Source organism: Heteronotia binoei, chromosome 5 (genome assembly GCF_032191835.1).
Source record: "Heteronotia binoei isolate CCM8104 ecotype False Entrance Well chromosome 5, APGP_CSIRO_Hbin_v1, whole genome shotgun sequence".
NCBI lineage: Eukaryota > Metazoa > Chordata > Lepidosauria > Squamata > Gekkonidae > Heteronotia > Heteronotia binoei.
In genome coordinates, this window is record NC_083227.1 from 6,092,344 (window position 1) to 6,112,135 (window position 19,792).

The 19,792-nt window shown below is 48.2% G+C and overlaps 2 protein-coding genes across 2 annotated transcripts in view; both read right to left on the reverse strand.

Annotated features, from left to right (window-relative positions):
• Positions 1-19,792, reverse strand: part of LOC132571595 (zinc finger protein OZF-like) — a 388,663-nt gene that overhangs the window by 332,285 nt on the left and 36,586 nt on the right. The window lies entirely within an intron of this gene.
• LOC132570914 (oocyte zinc finger protein XlCOF6-like) lies at positions 2,873-16,675 on the reverse strand. The gene is made up of 5 exons (XM_060237551.1): positions 16,164-16,675; positions 13,433-13,541; positions 8,073-8,143; positions 7,029-7,155; positions 2,873-4,758 (listed from the first exon to the last, which is right to left on the reverse strand). The coding sequence occupies exons 1-5, from the start codon at positions 16,584-16,586 to the stop codon at positions 2,873-2,875; spliced, it is 2,616 nt and encodes an 871-aa protein (XP_060093534.1). The 5' UTR covers positions 16,587-16,675.

Below are 19,792 nucleotides of genomic sequence, written 5' to 3' on the forward strand. Positions count from 1 at the left end.
TTTCCTTCCTTCGAGATTTTTAACAGAGGCTAGATGGCCATCTGACAGTAATGCCAATCTTGTGAATTTAAGGGTTTTGAATTTCCTGCTTGGGCAGAGGGTTAGACTAGGTGACCCTGGGGGTCCCTTCCAACTCTATGATTCTATAATTCTCTCTTGCTTACATAAGACTCAATAGAGTATTTACAAAAACAATCCTAGGATCATCTGTCAGAAAAGATAATCGCCTAGAGAACAGATGCCCAACGGGGGAGATTTCCAAGTTAACAAAAACTCCCTTTCAAAGTTCATGCATAAGTCAGAACAGATGAAAACCCTGTACCCTATCAGGCTCTTTGGGTAGTCCTCATCTCTCCTCCACAGTCCTCTTATGCCAAGTACTGCACAATCGTCATCAATGATAGCCTCTAGGATTACTGAATCACAGAAAGCTTTATTCGCTTAACAGAAATATAACAGGCAAGACTAAATCTTGGCAGAACTAGGGATACACATACAGGCAGTCAGATATATTGGTTGACTCTGCCTGTTAATTATTTGAGCAAAAAGCACCTTTTCCCCACCAATGAAACATTCCCCTTCCCCCCCCCCCCTCCACCCCATCTACAGTTCTCTAAATCTCTAGATTCCCAAACTCCAGTCCTCTCTTTTCAATGAATCTCACCAAAAGATTCTGGCAACAATTCTTGTTTTTTTACATATCTGGCAGCGATTATCACAGGCAATCCTTGTGATCATTAATTACTAATCGCAACGTATGGTCCAGTGGGCTACGAATGTTGGTCGTAATATTAAGTTAGACGAATGGGAGGTGCTATGGAAATCTAATATTAAACTAACTTAAGTCAACAGCTTTTAAGGAAAACTTGTACAAGATGTTTTATAGATGGTATGAAACTCCCCAGAAACTTTCTGAGATGTATGTTAATATGTCTAATAAGTTTTGGAAGTGCACAAAACATGTTGGGTCGTTTTACCATATGTGGTGGACCTGTGAGATGACAAAAGTCTATTGCAAGATGTTGCATAAATTTGAAGATGCAGATTCAATTCAAACCAGAACTAATTTTATTGAACATATATCCTAGTGATTATACAAGAGACAAGACACTTAATGGCGCATATTAATACAGCAGCTAGGATTTTACTTGCACAGAAATGGAAACCTCAGGAAATTCCTACGAGATTGGAGCTGATGGGGAAAATACTGGAGACAGCTGAGATGGACTATTTATCTCAGTTACTTGCCGGGAAATCCAAGGAAGAAGCAAGAAAATATTGGGAGAAGTTACATGTGTGGTTAGATACTTAAGGTCTACTTGTGTGAACTTTTATTTCTATTTTCTACTATATATATTAGAAATATAATCCAAAACAGATAATTTAAACAAACACTTACAATCCTTATAATATTTTAGATAGATTAGGGAGATACGATGTTAAGCGTGTAACAATATTGTAAAAATATTTTATTCTATTGACGTATTGACCTGCAGAATGGACTATGTTCATATTGCTTTTCTATTTCCACTTCCCCCTTTTTCTTTCTGGAAATCTAATAAAACTTTAAAAAAAAATTACTAATCACAACGTTTGTATTTCAAAGTCTTACTAAAAGTTCCTGGACCCTAGACAAAGTTCCTTAGCCCAACGATCAGGATTGTACCGGAGAAGATCCATCACACCTGCATCCAGCTGTTAATTCTGGCAATGTGAAAGGTCTTCCTGAAACAGCACTTCTTTCCTGTGTTCCTGTCTCAGCACAGAGACAAATGTTTCAACCTCTTGAAGCAGAGAAGGCCTAGAGTGAGGCCTCACAATGAAAAGTTAAAACAAATTTAGGCCATTTAAACGTAGAACACTCCCTTGTGTGGAATCCTCTCTGCTAAAGGAGACAGATCTTGGATCAACTTCAGCTGGCAGAGTTTGCAGATCTATTTCACCTTTGCTTTCTCCCTTGTGGGATCTCCCTGAGGGCTTCAGACACAGATAAAGCTCCTTCTGTAGTCTGACCATCTGTAACGTTTCCTCTTGGCTGGGATAAGATTTCCCATAAATTAAAGTTTTATACAAGAAGTTATATCATTTTGATGCATTATGTGCTGTGTGCTTGTGTTTTTCTTGTGACTTTTCCTGGGCTAAGGGGTTACATGGTTTCTCCTTCTGTAAATTCTTAGCTCTTTTCAAAAAGTGCTACTCCAACTCCATCCCTTTGCACACTCTAAGGACTCAAAAGGTTTCTCCCCTGTGTGAGTTCTTTGATGTTCCTGAAGAAGGTCACTCTGACTGAATCTCTTTCCACACTCTGAGCATTCATAAGGTTTCTCCCCTGTGTGGGTTCCTTGGTGCTTCTGAAGATGGCCATTTCTACCAAATCTTTTCCCACATTCTGAACACTCAAAAGGTTTCTCCCCTGTGTGGGTTCTCTGATGGTCTTGAAGATTGCTACTGTGACTGAACCTCTTTCCAAACTCTGAGTATTCAAAAGGTTTCTCCCATGTGAGCTCTCTGGTGCCGTTGAAGAGTGCCACTCTGACTGAATCTCTTTCCACACTGAGCATGCAAAAGGTTTCTCCCCTGTGTGGGTTCAATGATGATGTTAAAGACTGCCACTCTGACTGAATCTCTTCCCACACTCTGAGCATCATTCGTTCAATTTTAATACGGTCGATGACCAGCACAAATCAGAAAGAGTTTAGAAAAGCTAAAAAACAAAGCTAAAATACTTACAAAATAATCAAATATTGCGTAAGATAACAGTAGGAAATAAGGCATATAAAATAGCAATAAAAATTTGGCTTTGGAACATAATCTAACAATGTGAATTTTACATGCAATTAAAAAGAACCTTGCACAAGGACCTGTAATCCCTCTAGCATTTAAAAGGTTTCTCCCCTGTGTGGGTTCTCTGGTGCAGTTGAAGACTGCTACTCTGAGTGAATCTCTTTCCACATTCTGAGCATTCAAAAGGTTTCTCTCCTGTGTGGGTTCTCTGGTGCTGTTTAAGACTGCTACTATGACTGAATCTCTTTCCACACTCTGAGGATTCAAAAAGTTTCTCCACTGTGTGGGTTCTCTGGTGCCGTTGAAGATTGACACTCTGACTGAATCTCTTTCCACACGCTGAGCATGCAAAAGGTTTCTCTCCTGTGTGGGTTCTCTGATGCTTTTGAAGATTGCCACTGTGACTGAATCTCTTTCCACATTCGAAGCATGCAAAAGGTTTCTCTCCTGTGTGGGTTCTCTGGTGCTGTTTAAGACATCTCCTGTCACTGAATCTCTTTCCACACTCGAAGCATTCAAAAGGCTTCTCTCCTGTGTGGGTTCTCTGATGCTGTTTAAGATGGCTACACTGACTGAATCGCTTTCCACACTCTCTGCATTCAAAAGGTTTCTCCCCTGTGTGAGTTCTCTGGTGCAGTTGAAGACAACTCCTGTCACTGAATCTCTTTCCACACTCTGAGCATTCAAAAGGTTTCTCTCCTGTGTGGGTTCTCTGATGCAGTTGAAGGCTGCCACTGTGACTGAATCTCTTTCCACATTCTGAGCATGCAAAAGGTTTCTCTCCTGTGTGGGTTCTTTGGTGGTTTTGAAGAGTGCCACTCCGACTGAATGTCTTTCCACACGTTGAGCATGCAAAAGGTTTCTCCCCTGTGTGGGTTCTCTGATGCTGTTTAAGATATCTCCTCTCACTGAATCTCTTTCCACACTCTGAGCATTCAAAAGGTTTCTCTCCTGTGTGGGTTCTCTGATGCTGTTTAAGACTGCTACTGTGACTGAATCGCTTTCCACACTCTCTGCATTCAAAAGATTTCTCCCCTGTCTGAGTTCTCTGGTGCAGTTGAAGACATCTCCAGTCACTGAATCTCTTTCCACACTCTAAGCATTCAAAAGGTTTCTCTCCTGTGTGGGTTCTCTGATCCAGTTGAAGGCTGCCACTCCGACTGAATCTCTTTCCACATTCTGAGCATGCAAAAGGTTTCTCTCCTGTGTGGGTTCTCTGATGCTGTTTAAGATATCTCCTCTCACTGAATCTCTTTCCACACTCTGAGCATTCAAAAGGTTTCTCTCCTGTGTGGGTTCTCTGATGCTGTTTAAGATATCTCCTCTCACTGAATCTCTTTCCACACTCTGAGCATTCAAAAGGTTTCTCTCCTGTGTGGGTTCTCTGATGCTGTTTAAGACTTCTCCTGTCACTGAATCTCTTTGCACACTCTGAGCATTCAAAAGGTTTCTCCCCTGTGTGGGTTCTCTGATGCTGTTTAAGACTTCTCCTGTCACTGAATCTCTTTGCACACTCTGAGCATTCAAAAGGTTTCTCTCCTGTGTGGGTTCTCTGATGCTGTTTAAGATATCTCCTCTCACTGAATCTCTTTCCACACTCTGAGGATTCAAAAGGTTTCTTCCCTGTGTGAGTTTTCTGGTGCCGCTGAAGATGGGAACTGTGACTGAATCGCTTTCCACACTCTGAGCATGCAACAAATTCCTTTACTCTTTGTATTCTTTGGTTCACAAGAATTTGTGGTTTATATATGAAGTCTTTTCCACACTGAATGTATTCACTCATCTCCGTTATATTGTGCTTGGGGAAACGTACATTACGCTTTCTTCCATTTCTCTTCTCAACCAAACGGCTATCTTTCTTTCTCTTGGGTCTGCCTTGATTCCTGACATTTCCTTTCAAGTCTTTATTAATAACTTTATCTGGCAAATGTGGATGAAGTTCTTCACCCTCTTCATTTGTCTGATCAACCTTTGCTGGAACAAAATGAGACACAGCATTAGTACCTGGAAGGGCAGGTAAGGGCTGTAACCAGGAGGTGCTGGCTACCTTATGGGAGTACCCCAACAGGCAGTGGGGTCCCCATTTCCTGAGCTGAATGGGAAGTTACTTGTCAGAAACAGGCCAAGTGAAGACACTCTGCAAAGACCAGAGAACTTGCCCGGGGGCTTGTCTAACTGCATAAGATTGCAACACAGGCATCCTCCAGGCAAACCCCTGTCCTTCCCACGCACCCAGCAATGGAATGGGTAAAACAATAGGTTCATAGGTAAAGTATTGCTTATGCCTTCTATCTCTGGCTAGCAACTAATGGCTAACCTTTCCAATGTTCCTGCTCCAACTTAGCACCTTTTGTGTTACCTCTACGCTTATTAGGGTTGCTAGGGCCAGTTTAAGAAATATCTGGGGACTTTGGGGGTGGAGCCAGGAGACGTTGGGGTGGAGCCAGAAGCAAGGGTGTGATGAGCATAACTGAACTCCAAAGGGAGTTCTGGCTATCTCATTTAAAGGGAGTGCACACCTTTTAAATGCCTTCCTGCCATTGGAAATAATGAAGGATAGGGGCACCTTCTTTTATAGCTCACAGAATTGGACCCCCTGGTCCAATCTTTTTGAAACATGGAAGGTGTTTTCAGGAGAGGTATAGGATACTATGCTGCACGTTTGGTGCCTCTACTAAAAAAACAGCTCCTGCAGAGCCCCAGATACCCGTTCATCAATTCTCCATTATACGCAATGGGAATTGGTCTCCATAGGGAACAATGGAGTGCCCAGCAGACATTTCTCCTCCACCTCCTTTTGGATGACCCTGAAGCAGGGGGAGGGTCTCCAAACTGGGGAATCCCCTGCCCCCACCTGGGGATTGAATAAACACACAACCACGAATGGTTGTAGTGCCCAACAATTACTAAGACTATACTGCAATACAATAATGTAATAATGGTGAGAATACACAAATACATAGAGACACACACACATATATATACTGTGGCTAACAGCCACTAATGAACCTCTGCTCCATATTTTTATACAATCTCCTCTTAAAGCTGCCTATGCTTGTAGCCATCACCACCTCCTGTGGCAGTGAATTCCACATGTTCATCACCCTTTGGGTGAAGAAGTACTTCCTTTTATCCGTTTTAACCCGACTGCTCAGCAATTTCATTGAATGCCCACGAGTTCTTGTATTGTGAGAAAGGGAGAAAAGGACTTCTTTCTCTACTTTCTCCATCCCATGCATACTCTTGTAAACCTCTATCATGTCACCTATAATGTCAAGGTTTCTCCAAGCTAAAGAGCCCCAAGCGTTTTAACCTTTCTTCATAGGGAAAGTGTTCCAAACCTTTAATCATTCTAGTTGCCCTTTTCTGCACTTTTTCCAATGCTATAATACCATTTTTAGGTGCGGTGACCAGAATTGTATACAGTATTCCAAATGAGACCGCACCATCGATTTATACAGGGGCATTAAGATACTGGCTGATTTGTTTTCAGTTCCCTTCCTAATAATTCCCAGCATGGCGTTGGCCTTTTTTATTGCAACCGCACACTGTCTTGACATTTTCAGTGAGTTATCTACCACGACCCCAAGATCTCTCTCTTGGTCAGTCTCTGCCAGTTCACACCCAGGTAACATTTTTTCCTGCAACAGGTACTCTTATCATTCTGGCTTCTTTTGGGGGGGGGTGGGGGGGCTAGAATAACCTACCCTATATTTTCCCCCTTTCTCCATTTCCCTTCCCATCAGCTGCCTTCCCAACATACCTTGCCTCCCTCTATCTTTCCCTCCCCCACAGCCCCCTCCCCAAGGCCACAGCACTCACAGCAGATTTTAACACCCTCTGTATTTCTCCCCACAATGGGCCTTATTACTAGTAAAAATAATAAAAGGTCCAAATCAAAGCACAGAATCCCAACTAGTGTAAGGGGGACGGATCGTTGCCGGATCACAGTCAGAGCAGATCTTCATAATCCCATCCAGGGGAAAGGAGTGTTGAAAAGTCTGGCAACAGAGAACTGACGATCCGGCCCCTTCTGGAGTCTTTCTGAGGGCCTCTCATCCCACCTTTACCTCAGTCCAGGACCCCTTCTCTAGCTTGGGTGACAACTACACCACCGGCCACCGTTGCCTCTGGGCAAGGAACGTGACAGGGAGTCAAAACGGCATATTGCTGTTCAGTGTTTTGATTCATGCCTCATCACAATGGCGGAATTCACACCTTTTGCGCCTATAAAAGGTCCTTACCCAGAGAGGCCACATTCTCATAGTTCTCCAGCATGACTTCCCTGTACAGAGCTCTTTGGTCCGGATCCAGCAGGGCCCACTCTGCCTCCGTGAAAGAGACGGACACCTCCTCCAAGGAAAAGGGACCCTGGAAGAAAAAGAAGATTCCCTCAGAGGACATTCCAGGCAAAGATATTGAAGAAGATATTGGATTTATATCCTGCCCTCCACTCCGAAGAGTCTCAGAGCGGCCTACAGTCTCCTTTCCCTTCCTCCCCCACAACAGACACCCTGTTAGGTGGGTGGGGCTGAGAGGGCTCTCCCAGCAGCTGCCCTTTCAAGGACAGAGGCTCAGAGCAGCCTACAATCTCCTTTCCCTTCCTCCCCTACAACAGACACCCTGTGAGGTGGGTGGGGTTGAGAGTGTTCTCACAGCAGCTGCCCTTTCAAGGACAGAGGCTCAGGGCGGCCTACAGTCTCCTTTCCCTTCCTCCCCCACAACACCCTGTGGGGTGGGTGGGCCCGAGAGGGCTCTCACAGCAGCTGCCCTTTCAAGGACAGAGGCTCAGAGTGGCCTACCATCCCCTTTCCCTTCCTCTTCCACAACAGACACCCTGTGAGGTGGGTGGGGCTGAGAGGGCTCTCACAGCAGCTGCCCTTTTAAGGACAGAGGCTCAGAGCGGCCTACAATCTCCTTTCCCTTCCTCCCCCACAACAGACACCCCGTGAAGTGGGTGGGGCTGAGAGGGCTCTCACAGCAGCTGCCCTTTCAAGGACAACCTCTGCCAGAGCTATGGCTGACCCAAGGCCATTCCAGCAGGTGCAAGTGGAGGAGTGGGGAATCACACCCGCGCACTTAACCATTACACCAAACTGGCTCTCCATTATACCAAGATGGCCCACTGGAAGGGAGTCATCTGGGAAGGTACAGGATGTAAAGCTTGGGATGGGTAAAGGGAGTGGCATGCAGCCCCTCTCTTCCCTGGAAACCTTCTAGAAACTGAAGAAGCAAAACCCCTCCTGAGAAAGGAGGAGGTACCCAGGCTGTGCCCTCTGATCCCCTACCTGGACTGGAGCTGCAGCAGCCGTTTCCACACCTCTGAAAAGATGGTGACTCAACAGCATCTCTCCACTGCCTGTGAGACAAAGGAGGAAAGGAGGGCACTTTCTTGTTTGTTTGTACCTTGCTTCGCGCACCCCCCTTCCCAGAGATGTAAAACCTGGCCCTCTGTACACTCATCTAATTTTTAATGAAGAAAAGAGCTGTGTTTCTCAAAAGCTTTTGCGACAATTTTTAAAATTCTTTTTACTAAATTCTGGGACCTGTAAGCCTCCGGGATTACAAAGGCTGTTGACTTATTTCAGACTTCTGTGAGACCTTGGTCAGGCTGGGAGGGGAGAGAGGTGGTGGAAATGATGTGGCCTGAAACATCTGTGTCACACTGGCCCACAAGTGACTTGACATCTGGAGCCTCGAGGAAAGAAGAAGAGGAGACTGGATTTATACCACACCCTTCACTTAGGGTCTCAGAACAGCTTACAATCTCTTTCCCTTCCTCTCACCGCAACAGACATCCTGTGAGGTAGGAGAGGCTGAGAGAGCCCTGACAGAAACCGCTCTTGAGAGAACAGCTCCTGGGGGGTACCAATCCACACCCTCCATTCCTCTCTGGCGTCCTGTTCTCCTCACCGGCCCACCAGATGCTCCCGTAAGCACAGGGACGGAAGCCAAATTCCTCCATCACCTCCTGATGGCACCTGGGTTTTTTGGCCACTGTGTGACACAGAGTGTTGAATGGGCCACTGGCCTGATCCAACAGGGCTTCTCTTATATTCTTATGTGACTCAGAATGTTGGCCTGGAGGGGCCATTGGCCTGATCCAACATGGCTTCTCTTTACGTTCTTATGTGACTCAGAGTGTTGGACTGGAGGGGCCATTGGCCTGATCCAACATGGCTTCTCTTTATGTTCTTATGTGACTCAGAGTGTTGGACTGGATGGGCCATTGGCCTGATCCAACATGGCTTCTCTTATGTTCTTATGTGACTCAGAGTGTTGGACTGGAGGGGCCATTGGCCTGATCCAACATGGCTTCTCTTATGTTCTTATGTGACTCAGAGTGTTGGACTGGAGGGGCCATTGGCCTGATCCAACATGGCTTCTCTTACGTTCTTATGTGACTCAGAGTGTTGGACTGGAGGGGCCACTGGCCTGATCCATCATGGCTTCTCTTATGTTCTTATGTGACTCAGAGTGTTGGACTGGAGGGGCCATTGGCCTGATCCAACATGGCTTCTCTTATGTGCTTATGTTAGAATCACAGAATCACAGAGTTGGAAGGGACCTCTAGAGTCATCTAGTCCAACCCCCTGCACAATGCAGGAAACTCACAAACACCTCCCCCTAAATTCACAGGATCTTCATTGCTGCCAGATGGCCATCTAGCCTCTGCTTAAAAACCTCCAAGGAAGCAGAGCCCACCACCTCCCAAGGAAGCCTGTTCCACTGAGGAATCGCTGTAATGGTCAGGAAGTTCTTCCTGATGTTCAGTCGGAAACTCTTTCGATTTAATTTCAACCCATTGGTTCTGGTCCTACCTTCTAGGGCCACAGAAAACAAATCCACACCATCCTCTACAGGACAGCCCTTCAAGGACGAAGATGGTGATCATATCACCTCTCAGCAGTCTCCTCTCCAGGCTAAACATCCCCAGCTCCTTCAACCTTTCCTCATAGGACTTGGTCTCCAGACCCCTCACCACCTTCGTCGCCCTCCTCTGGACCCGTTCCAGCTTGTCTATATCCTTCTTAAAACGTGGTGCCCAAAACTGAACACAATACTCCAGGTGAGGTCTTGCCAGAGCAGAGTAAAGCGATACCATCGCATCACGTGATCTGGACACTATACTTCTGTGGGTACAGCCCAAAATTGCATTTGCCTTTTTAGCCACCGCATCACACTGCCGACTCATGTTCAGCGTATGATCCACTAAGACGCCTAGATCCTTTTCGCACAGACTACTGCTAAGTCAAGTCTTCTTAAGATCCCTGGACTGAAAGTAGTTCGATTATCCACCACTAGAGCCAAAGCGTTTTTGACAATATCCCCCACTTTGTAGAATGCTATCCCCGAAAACACCAGGGCTCTGTGGGAGTTGCCGCAGTTACACTGGGCCTGTAAGACCGAACTATTTAAACTTGCCTTCAATGGTTAAGGAGAGGTAGCAAATGCCCCGCAGCATAGACAATCCCATTGGACATATACATTTATTCAGAAACATCAATGTGCATCTTGGTTTTTATGGTTAAAAATGTGTGAAATCGATTTTATTGTGTATTGTTTTTAATGTTCTATGTAGTTTTAATTGTTGTTAGCAGCCTTGAGGGGAGGGCGGGAGATAAATTCAATATAATAAATAAATAAACAAACAAACAACATTCCAATCTTATCTATATCCACTGAGGAACTGCTGTAACGGTCAGGAAGTTCTTCCTAATGTTGAGCCGGAAACTCTTTTGATTTAATTTCAACCCGTTGGTTCTGGTCCTACCTTCCGGGACCACAGAAAACAATTCCACACCATCCTCTACAGGACAGCCCTTCAAGTACGTGAAGATGGTGATCCTATCACCTCTCAGCCGCCTCCTCTCCAGGCTAAACATCCCCAGCTCCTTCAACCTTTCTTTCTTTCTTTCTTTCTTTCTTTCTTTCTTTCTTTCTTTCTTTCCTTCTTTCCTTCTTTCTTTCTTTCTTTCTTTCTTTCTTTCTTTCTTTCTTTCTTTCTTTCTTTCTTTCTTTCTTTCTTTCTTTCTTTCTTTCTTTCTTTCTTTCTTATTTATATGCCGCCCTTCCCACAAAAGTGGCTCAGGGCGGCTCACAACAGATAATCGAACATAAATTAAACTAGCATTTAAATATAAAAATTTAAAACATTCAAAACATTTAAGACCTAAAAAACATTAAACAGTACAGCGATGTGCGTAATAGAAAACTGGTAAAGCTACATTTAATTTCCTGTATCAGTTAGGCGTAAACTAGGTATAAGCTAGCCGGAAGAGGCTTGTCTTACAGGCCCTGCGGAACTATCCAGAAGGGGAAGCTATGAGGTGAAACCGGAGAACTCAAAAAACACAGCAAAGGAGCAGGTAACAAAATACTCCGGTTCTGAGAAGGATTGGGGGAGGGGCTACTACGAGTTAATACCGGGAGGCAGATGTAGCTGTCTGATCAGCCGCTTTTAATCCGCTGTGAAACAGCAACGACAACCGATTATACTGTGCGTCTGAACAGCCCCTAAGAAGAACGTCCTGACAGAGCAGTTCCTCAGTGGAACAGGCTTCCCTAGGAGGTGGTGGGCTCTCCTTCCTTGGAGGTTTCTCAACAGAGGCTAGAGGGCCATCTGACAGCCATGAAGATCCTGTGAATTTAGGGGGAGGTGTTTGTGAGTTTCCTGCACTGTGCAGGGGGTTGGACTAGATGACCCTGGAGGTCCCTTCCAACTCTAGGATTCTATGCTTCTAAGAAATTCCTGACCATTAGAGCGATTCCTCAGTGGAACAGGCTCCCTTGGGAGGTGGTGGGCTCTACTTCCTTGGAGGTTTTCAACAGAGGCTAGGTGGCCATCTGACAGCAATGAGGATCCTGTGAATTTAGAGGGAGGTGTTTGTGAGTTTCCTGCATTGTGCAGGGGGTTGGACTAGATGACCCTGGAGGTCCCTTCCAACTCTAGGATTCTTCAGGAGGTGGTGGGTTGTCCTTCCTTGGAGGTTTTTCAGCAGAGGCTAGATGGCCATCTGACAGCAATGAAGATCCTGTGAATTAGGCAGATCATGAGGAGAGCAGGAAGGGTGGCATCATTGCTGGCCACCACTTTGGGGTCAGGAAGCAATTTTGATCAGACCAGTTTGACCAGAGATCTTGGATTTATTTATTTACCATCTTCTACGCATGGAATAGGAGTCATTGTGCAATGCGCAGGGGGTTGGACTAGATGACCCTGGAGGTCCCTTCCCTTCCAAGCCTATGATTCTATGAATTGTCCTCCATGGATTTGTCTCATCCCTTTCAAGATGATGATGATGATATTGGATTTATACCCTGGCCTCCACTCTGCATCTCAGAGTGGCTTACAATCTCCTTTATCTTCTCCCCCCCACAACAGACACCCTGTGAGGTGGGTGGGGCTGAGGGAGCTCTCCCAGAAGCTGCCCTTTCAAGGACATATCTGTGATAGCTACGGCTGAACCAAGGCCATTCCAGCAGGTGCAAGTGGAGGAGTGGGGAATCGGACCTGGTTCTCCCAGATAAGAGAGCTCTGGCTGACCCAAGGCCACTCCAGCAGGTGCAAGTGGAGGAGTGCGGAATCAGACCTGGTTCTCCCAGATAAGAGAGCTCTGGCTGAACCAAGGCCATTCCAGCAGGTGCAAGTGGAGGAGTGGGGAATCGGACCTGGTTCTCCCAGATAAGAGAGCTATGGCTAACCCAAGGCCACTCCAGCAGGTGCAAGTGGAGGAGTGGGGAATCAAATCCGGTTCTCCCAGATAAAAGAGCTCTGGCTGACCCAAGGCCATTCCAGCAGCTGCAAGCGGAAGAGTGGGGAATCAAACCCGGTTCTCCCAGATAAGAGAGCTCTGGCTGACCCAAGGCCATTCCAGCAGGTGCAAGTGGAGGAGGGGGGAATCAAACCCGGTTCTCCCAGATAAGAGAGCTATGGCTGACTCAAGGCCATTCCAGCAGGTGCAAGTGGAGGAGGGGGGAATCAAACCCGGTTCTCCCAGATAAGAGAGCTCTGGCTGACCGAAGGCCATTCCAGTAGGTGCAAGTGGAAGAGTGGGGAATCAAACCCGGTTCTCCCAGATAAGAGAGCTATGGCTGACCCAAGGCCATTCCAGCAGCTGCAAGTGGAGGAGTGGGGAATCAAATCCGGTTCTCCCAGATAAAAGAGCTCTGGCTGACCCAAGGCCATTCCAGCAGCTGCAAGTGGAAGAGTGGGGAATCAAACCCGGTTCTCCCAGATAAGAGAGCTCTGGCTGACCCAAGGCCATTCCAGCAGGTGCAAGTGGAGGAGTGGGGTATCAGACCCGGTTCTCCCAGATAAGAGAGCTCTGGCTCACCCAAGGCCATTCCAGGAGGTGCAAGTGGAGGAGGGGGGAATCAAACCCGGTTCTCCCAGATCAGAGAGCTGTGGCTGACCCAAGGCCATTCCAGCAGCTGCAAGTGGAGGAGTGGGGAATCCAACCCGGTTCTCCCAGATAAGAGTCCACACACTTAACCACTACATCAAATTGGCTCTCTGGCATCAGTTTGTGGACCCTGAGTGCTGTGTGTTATGTGAAGAAGTGTTTAATTCTTTTCCTAAGCTGAACTCTCTACCCATCCAATTCACAGGTTGCTCCAATCGCACCCAGGTATGACAAGTTCTTACCACAGGAGGGAGTGTCTTGTGTGTGTTCCTTCACACTCTGCCTTTGCTCTAAGGAAGCCCCTTCAGCCTCAGGGGATGCAGCTTCTTGCTTCACAGATGGCACCCACATCTGAAACAGCAGAGTAGGAGAGAGGAAAGGGATGTAATGGAAGAGAGACCACGGAATGGATCCTGCCCCGCTCCCAGACTCTGCACCCTTCTATCAGCAGGCCTGGTGACTTATTGGAGGGATCAGGAATTCTCCAGTAGAGGGATGGCCAAACTGTGGCTTGGGAAGAACATGTGTCTCTTTCACACATATTGTGTGGCTCTGAAACCCCCCCCCCACACACACACACACCAATACTCCATCTCAGCTGTGGAGCAAATATTCTACCTTGGGAGCTACTTTGCATTAAAGTTGTGAGCAAACAATTTGGCTAATGTATAAATTAGTTTGCTCTGGGGCCATTTATCCCGAGCGAAGGCAAAAATGTGTAAGCGAGAGGCTAAAAAACAAGATGATATTGAATTTATATTGTGCCCTTCACTCCGAAGAGTCTCAGAGCAGCTCACAATCTCCTTTATCTTCCTCCCTCACAACAGACACCCTGTGAGGCGGGTGGGGCTGGAGAGGGCTCTCACAGCACCTGCCCTTTCAAGGACAGAGGCTCAGAGCGGCCTACAATCTCCTTTCCCTTCCTCCCCCCCAACAGACACCCTGTGAGGTGGGTGGGGTTGAGAGGGCTCTCACAGCAGCTGCCCTTTCGAGGACAGAGGCTCAGAGCGGCTCACAATCTCCTTTACCTTCCTCCCCCACAACAGACACCCTGTGAGGTGGGTGGGGCTGAGAGGGCTCTCACAGCAGCTGCCCTTTCAAGGACAAAGGCTCAGAGCGGCCTACAATCTCCTTTCCCTTCCTCCCCCACAGCAGACACCCTGTGAGGTGGGTGGGGCTGAGAGGGCTCTCACAGCAGCTGCCCTTTCGAGGACAGAGGCTCAGAGCGGCTCACAATCTCCTTTCCCTTCCTCCCCCACAACAGACACCCTGTGAGGTGGGTGGGGCTGAGAGGGCTCTCACAGCAGCTGCCCTTTCAAGGACAAAGGCTCAGAGCGGCCTACAATCTCCTTTCCCTTCCTCCCCCACAACAGACACCCTGTGAGGTGGGTGGTGCTGAGAGGGCTCTCACAGCAGCTGCCCTTTCGAGGACAGAGGCTCAGAGCGGCTCACAATCTCCTTTCCCTTCCTCCCCCACAACAGACACCCTGTGAGGTGGGTGGTGCTGAGAGGGCTCTCACAGCAGCTGCCCTTTCGAGGACAGAGGCTCAGAGCGGCTCACAATCTCCTTTCCCTTCCTCCCTCACAACAGACACCCTGTGAGGTGGGTGGGGCTGAGAGGGCTCTCACAGCAGCTGCCCTTTCGAGGACAGAGGCTCAGAGCGGCTCACAATCTCCTTTCCCTTCCTCCCTCACAACAGACACCCTGTGAGGTGGGTGGGGCTGTCAGAACTTGTGCTTTTCATGCTTGCTAAGCTTGGCAATGTTAGCCTAACTGACTCCATTTTGTAAGTTGATACTAACCCTATGTACTCATAGCTAGGATACTAATCAAAGCGTTTTGCATTTCAAACAAACTGTAACCACTGAAGGAATGACAGATAGCCTCTGAGAGTCATCTGCAGGTGTCCTTTGAAGACAGCCGCTCAGGACATCACAGCAGGGCTCCTTCCTCCCTTCTTTGATAACAGACTCTGGGAACAGACAAGTGTCTCTGGAAGTGTGAGAACTGACTTTATTGTTTCTGTAACAACCGCATAAAGTTGTAACCACTGCTAACCCCGTTATCAGAGTTATTCTGTGCCTTCATGAACTTAGTTCTCAATAAACACCTATACTTTGTAACGAAGTCCTGGGCCTCGTTTGAAGTTCTTCAAGTTCTGACAGGGGCTGGAGAGGACTCTCCCAGCAGCTGCCCTTTCAAGGACAGATCCTCAGAGCGGCCTACAATCTCCTTTCCCTTCCTCCCCCACAACAGACACCCTGTGAGGTGGGTGGGGCTGGAGAGGGCCCCCACAGCAGCTGCCCTTCCAAGGACAGAGGCTCAGAGCGGCCTACAATCTCCTTTCCCTTCCTCCCCCACAACAGACACCCTGTGGGTTGGGTGGGGCTCTCACAGCAGCTGCCCTTTCAAGGACAACCTCTGCCAGAGCTATGGCTGATTCAAGGCCATGCTAGCAGCTGCAAGTGGAGGAGTGGGGAATCAAACCCGGTTCTCCCAGATAAGAGTCCACAAACTTAACCACTACACCAAACTGTGAGCTAGATCACACTTACAGCTTAGAGGGAGCACTGCCCACCACCCCATTGGCCAACTTGGAGAGGGCATCTCCCTCCTTAAATCGCTTCGTGAAGCCAAGCCAGCTGGCAGCTTGGAGAATGCATTTAAAGTTGCTTCCTTTCCCCCACCCCCATCTATTTGCCTTCTTTCCTTTCCTTGCTTTCTTGTGGCACTCAAACATATGATGTTCATGTCTTGCGTCTCTCAAACATCTGTTGTTTATTCTCTGTGGCTCTTACATTAACAAGTTTGGCCACCCCTGCTTGAGTAGAAGAGGAAGTTGAAGGAGGCTGTTAAAATTTAAACTGCCCATTTGGATTATTAACACATGGACAAATATCTGGCAGGGAAACGTTAAGATAAGGTGAGATATTGTGGCTTGAATTAGACACACCTGGAGGGAATCCCCTCACCTGTTCTGCCTGCCTCTTCTCCTCTGCCTGACTCAGGAGGAAACCTTCGGCCAGGGCCACCGCCTGGGAACTGGTCTCCGGCCCACTTCCTCTGACCCAGCCCTGCATTTCCTGGGGCAGGAGAGTCAGGAACTGCTCCAGGATCACCAGGTCCAGGATCTGCTTCTTGGTGTGCCTCTCCGGCTTCAGCCACTGGCTGCAAAGTCCATGGAGCCGGCTGCAAACCTCTCGGGGCCCATCGGCCTCACAGTAGCGGAATTGCCGGAAACATGGAAAACGTACATCTGAGAGGGCAGTGAGTGGGTAACAGATATCTGGCACAGATGTTTCCCAGAATTCAGCACCACTCCCAGCTGGGGTGGGATGCGGATCTTTCCTTGCTGTCTTGCCAGTCCCAGGTCCTTCTGGGTCCTGCTCGTCCATCTCTTTTCCCTTCTCTGGGGCCACCTCTGACTGTGGAGAGATGCCTTCAGTCACTTGGCTATAAAAAGAGGCTTCTCTCTGAGGGGAAGGAAAGACAGATAGCCACGTGGAAAAGAAAAGAGAATGGAGCTTATCCTGTTGGCAGCAAGCCAGCTCAGCATCTCTTCCCCAACCAGTTGCAAAAGCCTTCAGCTGCAAAATGCTTTCAATGCCACTTAAGGGTTCGATTTGGGAGCAAGCCAGTCCAACACCTCTTCCCCAACCAGATGCCAAAGCCTTCGGATGGCAAAATGCTCTCAATGGGTTCGATTTAGGAGCAAGCCCTTCCTGTACCTTGTTGTGAACTGCCCTGAGTCCGCTTGCGGGATAGGGCGGGGTATAAATCTAAAAATTAAATTAAATTAAGGAAAGGAAAGGAAAGGTCCCCTGGGCAAGCACCAGTCGTTTCCGACTCTGGGGTGACGTTGCTCTCACAACATTTTGACGGCAGACTTTTTAGAGGGTGGTTTGCCATTGCCTTCTCCAGTCCTCTACACTTCCCCCCGCCCCCAGCAAGCTGGGGACTCATTTGACCAACCTCGGAAGGATGGAAGGCGGAGTCAACCTCGAGACGGTTACCTGAAAACCCAGCTTCCGCCGGGGATCAAACTCAGGTTATGAGCAGAGCTTAGGACTGCAGTAATGCAGCTTTAACACTCTGCACCACGGGGCTCTTCAAATTAAAGTGAAATTCCGAAGGGTTTTGCCTCTAGTTAGAGAAGAAATTAAATTAAACTTCTTCTCTAACTAGATGCAAAACCCTTCTGAATTTTACTGGCAAAAACCTCTCTCCAAGAAGCTTGCAAACTAACTACTTTAAAAGAAAGTATTCTAAGTAACTCCATGCAGCTGTGTCTTGGGTACTGGACATACCTGGAGGGAACCCCCTCACCTGTTCTGCCTGCCTCTTCTCCTCTGCCTGGCTCAGGAGGAGACCTTCGGCCAGGGCCACCGCCTGGGAACTGGTCTCCGGCCCACATCCTCTGACCCAGCCCTGCATTTCCTGGGGCAGGAGAGTCAGGAACTGCTCCAGGATCACCAGGTCCAGGATCTGCTTCTTGGTGTGCCTCTCCGGCTTCAGCCACTGGCTGCAAAGTCCATGGAGCTGGCTGCAAACCTCTTGGGGCCCATCGGCCTCATGGGAGCGGAACTGCCGGAAACATTGGCAATGTACATCTGATATTGCACTGAGCTGATAACAGATATCTGGCACAGTTCTTTCCCAGAATTCAACACCACTCCCAGCAGGCATGGGATGGCAGCTGTTCCTTGCTGTCTTGCCAGTTCCAGGTCCTTCTGTGTTCTGCTCTTCCATCTCTTTCCCCTTCTCCTGGGCCACCTCTGCCTGTGGAAAGATCCATTCAGTCACTTGGCTATGAAGCGAGGCGAGGCGTCTCTCTGGAGGGGAGGAGAGACACAGACAGTCACATGGAAAAGAAAACAGAATGGAGCTTAGCCTCTCATTTCATTGACTCAATCTGCCCTAGGGGGAAATTCTTAAGGTAAACCCAAACAGAAATAGAGGGACTGGTGCCCCCTTCTCCCTTGTCTGCATCTCTTCAGTTTGGTGCAGTGGTTAAGTGCAATGGTTAAGTGTGCGGACTCTTATCTGGGAGAACCGGGTTTGATTCCCCACTCCTCCACTTGCACCTGCTGGAATGGCCTTGGGTCAGCCATAGCGCTGTTATCTGGGAGAACCGGGTTTGATTCCCCACTCCTCCACTTGCACCTGCTGGAATGGCCTTGGGTCAGCCATAGCTCTGTTCTCTGGGAGAACCGGGTTTGGTTCCCCACTCCTTCACTTGCACCTTCCAGAATGGCCTTGAGTCAGCCATAGCTCTCGCAGAGTTGTCCTTGAAAGGGCAGCTTCCGTGAGAGCTCTCTCAGCCCCACCCACTTCACATGGTGTCTGTTGTGGAGGAGGAAGGTAATCGTGAGCCACTCTGAGACCCTGAGATTCAGAGTGAAGGGAGAGGCATAAATACAATAATAACAACAATAATAAATATCTTCTTTGACAGGCCTGAAGTGAAGCTCTGTCCAAACACCCAGCTGAGGGGAAGGGGCAGGAAGGTGTCTATGGGAAGAAGGAGCAGCTGAGATCCAGAAAAGGTAGACAGGCTGTGATTCACCTCAAGAACGGTGAGGTGCAGAAACGCTCTCCCTGGATGTCTGATGTGGGGCAGTGGACCTGATAAAGGTAAAGGTAGTCCCCTATGCAAGCACCAGTCATTTCCGACTCTGGGGTGACGTTGCTTTCACGTTTTCACGACACACTTTTTTACGGGGTGGTTTGCCATTGCCTTCCCCAGTCCTCTGCACCACGGGTGGCCAACGGTAGCTCTTCAGATGCTTTTTCCCTACAAATCCCATCAGCCCCAGCCAGCATGGCCAATGGCTGAGGCTGATGGGAGTTGTAGGCAAAAAGCATCTGGAGAGCAACCATTGGCCAACCCTGATCTACACTTCCCCCCCAGCAAGCTGGGGACTCATTTGACCGACCTCAGAAGGATGGAAGGCTGAGTCAACCTGGAGCCGGCTACCTGAACCCAGCATCCGCCGGGATCGAACTCAGGTCGTGAGCAGAGGGCTTTGACTGCAGTACTGCAGCTTTACCACTCTGCGCCACGGGGCTCTTAGTGGACCTGATACCAGTCAATGGCATGAATGAGTCAGCCCATTTGAGCCATTTTGGGACTCCTTTCTGGGCTTCCTAACAACCAGAATGCACACTTTGTATTCTTGCTGGCACCTCCCTTAGAACATAAGAGCATAAGAGAAGCCCTGTTGGATCAGGCCAATGGCCCCTCCAGTCCAACGCTCTGTGTCACATAAGAACATAAGATAAGCCATGTTGGATCAGGCCAATGGCCCCTCCAGTACAACACTCTGGGTCACATAAGAGAAGCCATGTTGGATCAGGCCAATGGCCCATCCAGTCCAACACTCTATGTCACATAAGAGAAGCCATGTTGGATCAGGCCAATGGCACATCCAGTACAACACTCTGTATCACACAGTGGCCAATATATATATACACACATACACACACACACACACACACACACACACACACACACTGTGGCCTGATCCAACATGGCTTCTCTTATGTTCTTATGGAACTCTCTGGGGCAGTGATGCTCTGTATTCTTGGTGCTTGGGAGGCG